The sequence below is a fragment of the Ranitomeya imitator genome, chromosome 3 (genome assembly GCF_032444005.1).
Source record: "Ranitomeya imitator isolate aRanImi1 chromosome 3, aRanImi1.pri, whole genome shotgun sequence".
Lineage (NCBI taxonomy): Eukaryota > Metazoa > Chordata > Amphibia > Anura > Dendrobatidae > Ranitomeya > Ranitomeya imitator.
Window position 1 is genome coordinate 835,225,107 of NC_091284.1, and position 8,399 is coordinate 835,233,505.

The 8,399-nt window shown below is 55.4% G+C and overlaps 1 protein-coding gene across 1 annotated transcript; it reads left to right on the forward strand.

The window, feature by feature from the left end:
- The first annotated feature begins 398 nt into the window (after window positions 1-398).
- LAMTOR1 (late endosomal/lysosomal adaptor, MAPK and MTOR activator 1) lies at window positions 399-7,415 on the forward strand. Its single transcript, XM_069759514.1, has 5 exons — window positions 399-539; window positions 5,322-5,470; window positions 5,570-5,647; window positions 5,868-5,994; window positions 6,566-7,415. The coding sequence occupies exons 1-5, from the start codon at window positions 498-500 to the stop codon at window positions 6,656-6,658; spliced, it is 489 nt and encodes a 162-aa protein (XP_069615615.1). The 5' UTR covers window positions 399-497; the 3' UTR covers window positions 6,659-7,415.
- The last annotated feature ends 984 nt before the right edge of the window (window positions 7,416-8,399 follow it).

Sequence of the window (8,399 nt, forward strand, 5' to 3'; positions counted from 1 at the left end):
ACCGGGGGCCTAATACAAATACTGACCGCGTGACCGGGGCCCTAATACAAATACTGACCGTGTGACCGGGGCCCTAATACAAATACTGACCGTGTGACCGGGGGCCTAATACAAATACTGACCGTGTGACCCAAGAACAAAACTATAATACTTTTCAGATTTCGGCAAACTGAGTGATAAAAAGCCAATAGTCCTAAACATCTTCTTAAGTAGTCCAGAGGGAGGGACTGTAACCCATAGCAAGCAATCATCGGCCTCCACACAACCGCCTAGTTCCAAAATGAAAGCAGTGATGTGATTGGGTGCTTTTGGGTGACTCCTCCCCTTCTCATGTTATACAGCTTCTCTGCGCCCCGCCCGCGTGGATTTTGGTCTCCATGGCAAGTCGTCACATGACTGGAGGAGGCCGGAAGCGGAAGTGCTGTGATGTGCTGCGGTTTCCGGTGGTCATGTGATAGAGAAGTGTTGTCGGTCTCACCGAGCTGCCCCGAGCGGACATGGGCTGCTGCTACAGCGGGGAGTCAGAGAACGGCAAGGGGGTGAGGTCCGGGGTCGGGGGTCCTGTAGGTGACGGAGGGAGCGGGGCGAGGACCGGCGGTGCCAGGGGAGGGCGATACTGCGGCCGGGTGGACTCTAGGGCTGGGGGAGTGTGCACTGGGGGAGGGGCGGCAGGAGCACACGTGACTTTGGGCCCCTCTCAGGCAGTTTTGGCCCCTTGTTTTTTTGCATTTTATTTTCAGTGATGACGTCATTGGAGAAGGGTCCCGTGTGATGTGAGCTGTGCCCCCGCCTCCTCCGCACAGGACCCTGTTACCTGGACTCTGATGTCATGTGACCCGCCAGCCCCCGCTCATTGTTGGGACTCCTTGCTTAATTCTTTTGGGGTGACGCATGTCCCCGACCTTTCTATGATTTCTATTGAGATAGAGGGGTGGCAGCGCCTCACTCTATCTTGGTGCCTCCCCTTACCTCTAGGCTGGCGTCTCCCTTGGGTCTTCTCCCACCCCCTCATTCTCTGCGTCCCCCCTCAGGGCTCCCCCTCTATCTTGGTGTGCCCCCTTACCTCTAGGCTGGCATTTTCCTTGGGTCTTCTCCCCACCCCCCTCATTCTCTGCGTCCCCCCTCAGGGCTCCCCATCTATCTTGGTGTGCCCCCTTACCTCTAGGCTGGCGTCTCCCTTGGGTCTTCTCCCACCCCCCTCATTCTCTGCGTCCCCCCTCTATCTTGGTGTCCCCCCCCCCCCCCCTTACCTCTAGGCTGGCGTCTCCCTTGGGTCTTCTCCCACCCCCCTCATTCTCTGCGTCCCCCCTCTATCTTGGTGTCCCCCCCCCCCTTACCTCTAGGCTGGCGTCTCCCTTGGGTCTTCTCCCACCCCCCTCATTCTCTGCGGCCCCCCTCTATCTTGGTGTCCCCCCCCCCCCTTACCTCTAGGCTGGCGTCTCCCTTGGGTCTTCTCCCACCCCCCTCATTCTCTGCGTCCCCCCTCAGGGCTCCCCCTCTATCTTGGTGTCTCCCCCCCTCCCCCTTTCCTCTAGCCCGGCGTCTCCCTTGGGTCTCCTCCCCATCTCCCCCCCCCTCTCCTCATTCTCTGCATCCCCCCTCAGGGCTCCCCCTTTATCTTGGTGTCCCTCTATCTTGGCGTCTCCATTGGGTCTTCTCCCACCCCCCTCATTCTCTGCGTCCCCCCTCTATCTTGGGGTCCCTCTATCCTGGCATCTCCCTTGGGTCTTCTCCCCCCCCCCCCCCCCCCTCATTCTCTGCGTCCCCCCTCAGGGCTCCCCCTCTATCTTGGTGTGCCCCCTTACCTCTAGGCTGGCATTTTCCTTGGGTCTTCTCCCCACCCCCCTCATTCTCTGCGTCCCCCCTCAGGGCTCCCCATCTATCTTGGTGTGCCCCCTTACCTCTAGGCTGGCGTCTCCCTTGGGTCTTCTCCCACCCCCCTCATTCTCTGCGTCCCCCCTCTATCTTGGTGTCCCCCCCCCTTACCTCTAGGCTGGCGTCTCCCTTGGGTCTTCTCCCACCCCCCTCATTCTCTGCGTCCCCCCTCTATCTTGGTGTCCCCCCCCCCCCCCCCTTACCTCTAGGCTGGCGTCTCCCTTGGGTCTTCTCCCACCCCCCTCATTCTCTGCGTCCCCCCTCTATCTTGGTGTCCCCCCCCCCTTACCTCTAGGCTGGCGTCTCCCTTGGGTCTTCTCCCACCCCCCTCATTCTCTGCGGCCCCCCTCTATCTTGGTGTCCCCCCCCCCCCCTTACCTCTAGGCTGGCGTCTCCCTTGGGTCTTCTCCCACCCCCCTCATTCTCTGCGTCCCCCCTCAGGGCTCCCCCTCTATCTTGGTGTCTCCCCCCCTCCCCCTTTCCTCTAGCCCGGCGTCTCCCTTGGGTCTCCTCCCCATCTCCCCCCCCCTCTCCTCATTCTCTGCATCCCCCCTCAGGGCTCCCCCTTTATCTTGGTGTCCCTCTATCTTGGCGTCTCCATTGGGTCTTCTCCCACCCCCCTCATTCTCTGCGTCCCCCCTCTATCTTGGGGTCCCTCTATCCTGGCATCTCCCTTGGGTCTTCTCCCCCCCCCCCCCCCCCTCATTCTCTGCGTCCCCCCTCAGGGCTCCCCCTCTATCTTGGTGTGCCCCCTTACCTCTAGGCTGGCATTTTCCTTGGGTCTTCTCCCCACCCCCCTCATTCTCTGCGTCCCCCCTCAGGGCTCCCCATCTATCTTGGTGTGCCCCCTTACCTCTAGGCTGGCGTCTCCCTTGGGTCTTCTCCCACCCCCCTCATTCTCTGCGTCCCCCCTCTATCTTGGTGTCCCCCCCCCTTACCTCTAGGCTGGCGTCTCCCTTGGGTCTTCTCCCACCCCCCTCATTCTCTGCGTCCCCCCTCTATCTTGGTGTCCCCCCCCCCCCCTTACCTCTAGGCTGGCGTCTCCCTTGGGTCTTCTCCCACCCCCCTCATTCTCTGCGTCCCCCCTCTATCTTGGTGTCCCCCCCCCCCTTACCTCTAGGCTGGCGTCTCCCTTGGGTCTTCTCCCACCCCCCTCATTCTCTGCGGCCCCCCTCTATCTTGGTGTCCCCCCCCCCCCCTTACCTCTAGGCTGGCGTCTCCCTTGGGTCTTCTCCCACCCCCCTCATTCTCTGCGTCCCCCCTCAGGGCTCCCCCTCTATCTTGGTGTCTCCCCCCCTCCCCCTTTCCTCTAGCCCGGCGTCTCCCTTGGGTCTCCTCCCCATCTCCCCCCCCCCTCTCCTCATTCTCTGCATCCCCCCTCAGGGCTCCCCCTTTATCTTGGTGTCCCTCTATCTTGGCGTCTCCATTGGGTCTTCTCCCACCCCCCTCATTCTCTGCGTCCCCCCTCTATCTTGGGGTCCCTCTATCCTGGCATCTCCCTTGGGTCTTCTCCCCCCCCCCCCCTCATTCTCTGCGTCCCCCCTCAGGGCTCCCCCTCTATCTTGGTGTGCCCCCTTACCTCTAGGCTGGCATTTTCCTTGGGTCTTCTCCCCACCCCCCTCATTCTCTGCGTCCCCCCTCAGGGCTCCCCATCTATCTTGGTGTGCCCCCTTACCTCTAGGCTGGCGTCTCCCTTGGGTCTTCTCCCACCCCCCTCATTCTCTGCGTCCCCCCTCTATCTTGGTGTCCCCCCCCCCCTTACCTCTAGGCTGGCGTCTCCCTTGGGTCTTCTCCCACCCCCCTCATTCTCTGCGTCCCCCCTCTATCTTGGTGTCCCCCCCCCCCTTACCTCTAGGCTGGCGTCTCCCTTGGGTCTTCTCCCACCCCCCTCATTCTCTGCGTCCCCCCTCTATCTTGGTGTCCCCCCCCCCCCTTACCTCTAGGCTGGCGTCTCCCTTGGGTCTTCTCCCACCCCCCTCATTCTCTGCTTCCCCCCTCTATCTTGGAGTCCTCCTCCTTCCCTCTAGCCCGGCATCTCCCTTGGGTCTTCTCTCCACCCCCCTCATTCTCTGCGTCCCCCCTCAGGGCTCCCCCTCTATCTTGGTGTCCCTCTATCCTGGCGTCTCCCTTGGGTCTTCTCCCACCCCCCTCATTCTCTGCGTCCCCCCTCTATCTTGGGGTCCCTCTATCCTGGCATCTCCCTTGGGTCTTCTCCCACCCCCCCTCATTCTCTGCGTCCCCCCTCAGGGCTCCCCCTCTATCTTGGTGTGCCCCCTTACCTCTAGGCTGGCATCTCCCTTGGGTCTTCTCCCCACCCCCCTCATTCTCTGCGTCCCCCCTCAGGGCTCCCCCTCTATCTTGGTGTCTCCCCCCTTACCTCTAGGCTGGCATCTCCCTTGGGTCTTCTCCCACCCCCCCTCATTCTCTGCGTCCCCCCTCAGGGCTCCCCCTCTATCTTGGTGTGCCCCCTTACCTCTAGGCTGGCATCTCCCTTGGGTCTTCTCCCCACCCCCCTCATTCTCTGCGTCCCCCCTCAGGGCTCCCCCTCTATCTTGGTGTGCCCCCTTACCTCTAGGCTGGCATCTCCCTTGGGTCTTCTCCCACCCCCCTCATTCTCTGCGTCCCCCCTCTATCTTAGGGTCCCTCTATCCTGGCATCTCCCTTGGGTCTTCTCCCCCCCCCCCCCTCATTCTCTGCGTCCCCCCTCAGGGCTCCCCCTCTATCTTGGTGTCTCCCCCCCTTACCTCTAGGCTGGCGTCTCCCTTGGGTCTTCTCCCCCCCCCCCCTCATTCTCTGCGTCCCCCCTCAGGGCTCCCCCTCTATCTTGGTGTCTCCCCCCTTACCTCTAGGCTGGCGTCTCCCTTGGGTCTTCTCCCACCCCCCTCATTCTCTGCGACCCCCCTCTATCTTGGAGTCCTCCTCCTTCCCTCTAGCCCGGCATCTCCCTTGGGTCTTCTCCCACCCCCCTCATTCTCTGCGTTCCCCCTCGGGGCTCCCCCTCTATCTTGGAGTCCCCCTCCCACCGGCAGCTATACACCCTGCCATTGCCCTTAGTACACACATCCGGTCATCGTTGCTCATATGGTTTTACAAGGAGCTGCATCCTGATCCTCAGCTGTTATCGTCTGTTGGGGTCTCAGTGGGGTGGGCTTTATATTTGTCCTCCTTGCCTGCTACAGGAGGGATTCTGACAGTTTAGTGTTACTTTTCCAGCAGGGTGCAGCCACCGCAGTCCGTGCATTAGGTGCTTTGTGTGAATCCTTCGGACGGTGGTGTTAGTGTTTTCACTTGTGATCGTCGTCCTCTGCTGCGTTTTAGTTCTGAGCTTTGGTGCGTCTGATTGTGAAATGACCACTAGGGGGCAGTGTGTGAGGAGTGAGCGGACGGCGCGATGTTGGTATTCTGATCACTGCGGCCTTTCATATTAGTTTTTTCTTCTTCTCTAGGACCAGGGAGAAAGGCAACACTTGTTACCCCCCAACGAGACCCTTCCCAACAGGACACCAAATGGATCTGAACCCAATTCTACGAATAACCCGTCTGCCCGGACGGATGAACAGGCCCTGCTGTCCCATATCCTGGCGAGGACCGCGCAGTAAGTGTGAGGGCAGTACTGTTCTACTCCTGTAGGGGGCAGGAGAGTTGCCCCATGACTGGCCGTGCTCGTTTATTAACCCTTCTCTCTTCTCCGCAGGAACATTATTGATGTGTCGGCTGTAGAGTCGCAGGGGATGGAGCAGCATGAATGTATGGACCGGGCCCGACAGTACAGGTGAGCAGCCGGTGCGATCCGGGGGTGCACACGCTGTATGCAGACTAGTACAGACTCCTCGCCGCTATCTCGTCTTTCCTCTGTTTTGCTGCATTTCAAGATTTATATTGTTTCTTGGCTGTTTTCTGTAGATCGTTCTTTCCTTTTGTTACCCTGTCCTCCAGGTGTCAATGTTAGACTTGATTCTTCTGATGCTTTATCGTTCTCTTGTTTCCTTCAGCACAAAACTAGCTAAACTCAGCAGTAACCTGACGCACTGGAGGAAGGTGCCCCCTCTGCCCTCGCTCACGGCCCAACCACACCAAATACTTGCCAGCGAACCAGTCCCTTATGCAGACATACAGCAGGTACGTGCGCAACGCTCTACTGAATGTTTTGTATTCCTTTCATTATTTAGATCTCTGCTTGCTGTCGATGAATAGCAGGATGTGTTTACATGAAGAGGGTGTCCTTGATTAGAAGAACTAGCGCCACCCCTGACCAATGAGTTTGTGTATGGTATTACAACTCTGTCCTGTTAAAGTGAATGAAGATGAGCTGTAATCCCACGCACGTCCCGTAGTTGTGGTGGCCCTAGCGCCGGCGTTTGTGGCCCTCCATCCTCTGTGTGACGGTCCTAGCGCCGGTATCTACTATGAAGTATAGAGCGGGCAGGTCTACACTATTTTGCAGTTACTTTACATGCATAAAAGCTTTTGGGGTCTGGTGTTTTTACATTGGGGAAGCCCCTTTTAACCATTGGATGACTTGCATGGACGCTGCCCACGGGGTGTAACTCCTGTAACATGACCCCTCAGTACGGCGAGTGACGGTAGCATGCAGGACATGGAGTGCTGCTCCCCAAACAGCCCGAGGACCTGACATGGACGTTCTCCATAGGATGTGTCCCAATAAGTGAACATCTTCCTTGTTTTTCAGGTTTCAAAGACAGCAGCTTACGCCTTCAGTGCACTTTCACAGATCCGCGTGGACGCCAAGGAGGACCTGGTTGTACAGTTCGGGATTCCCTAGTTTGTCTACCCCCTTCCTCCCCACCCCTCCTCATCATATCTTGTCACCCCCCCCATCCCCCACCATACACCGCACTGACTCTTCACCCCTCTGCATTGTCTCATGCACTGGGCAGTACTGTATAAAGCTGCTGATGGAGCAGGCGGCAGGGCCTGATTAATTAACCCTTTCCTTTATACCTTCTGCCCCAACTAATTTTTAGTCACGGTTGCAGATTGATTTGTAAAATGAATGATGTCATGTCTTCGACTGCACATCGGGACAAGTTTACCACTGTCACAAAGGGGTTAACAGCCCGTACAGGAGCCTGGGATTGCGGAGTCATAATCCTGTGACTGGCCGTCATCACTCTGATCACTTCTCATTAACCCTTACTTCTCCGTGCACATATCTATCCAGGGACACTTATGTTGTGTGGCCTTTAAAGTCCATGAAGTACAGACTTTTATCCCCCTCCCCTGCGCCCAGCACAGGATATGATATCGGGCCAATATGGGATATTACAAGTGACTTATTTTCTAAAAAAAAAATCTGCGCTCGAATAATGCGTGACTCCAGCGCGCGGCCGGTGAGATGCCGGATGAGGAGACCGAATGGACTCAGATTCTTTTTCTTTCCTTCTATATCTAATTTCAGGCATAATTGTAATAAATCAGCGTGAATCTGAGCAGTTTGGAATAATTGACGTTTGGCCCCTTTGTTCTTCCTTTTGTTTTTCTTTACTTTCTGACACTGTAGATTAAATGGTTTCCTCTGACTCTTCGTCTGCGGCTTCTTTGTAGTGATGGTTTTAGTTCTCTGTTTCGTATAACCTCCATCCTCTGAACCAGGATGTTTACCTGGGAAAAGGGTGAATTTTAGAGAACAGTGTGTGATACCCCTAATTTTACTGGAGCCCCCTTTGTTAAAAATGTATGACCCCCTGTGACAAAGCATTTATTCTTAATAGACGTATTATTCAGTAGGTCCGGAGACGTGAGCCATTGTTCATATGGGCCTTAACGTTGACTCTTTTTGTATCACCCATGAAAATTTTGATAACCTGCATCTTTGTCCTCCAAGGTTAATTGAACAATCGATGCTTGTTAACCCCTTTACCACCCAGCCTGTTTTCACCTTTCTGGCCAGTCCTAGTTTTACAATTCTGACCACTATCATGTTATGTGGTAATCACTCTGGATCACTTCAACGGATCCCAGTGTTAGAGATTTTGTTTTGTGACATATCGTACTTCATGTTAGTGGTAAAATTTGTTCGGTATCTACGTTACATAAACACAATTTTGAAAATATATATATATTTTTTTTTTGTTAGGAAGTTATATGGGTTAACCCTTTAATGGCGCCAATATGTCTTTTTTTTTTTTTTTACTGACCTGCGATATAAGAAAATAGCATCCCCATTAATGGAATGTGGAAGGAAGAAAAATGAACATTAAGGGTATGTGCACACGTTCAGGTTTTTTCGTGATAAAAATGCTATAAAAACGCATAAAAAAAATGCATATGTAGGCTATCATTTAGAATGCATTCTGCAATTTTTGTGCACGTGTCTTTTTCCGCAAAAGAAAACCGCATCGCGGTAAAAAAAAGCAGCATGTTCATTAATTTTGCGGATTTTTTGCGTTTTTCCCACTATGTAATGCAATAAGAAAACGCGTCAAACACATAAAAAACGTGAAAAAACTACATGCGGATTTCTGTCAGAAATGTCCGGTTTTTGTCAGGAAGGTTCTGCTAGA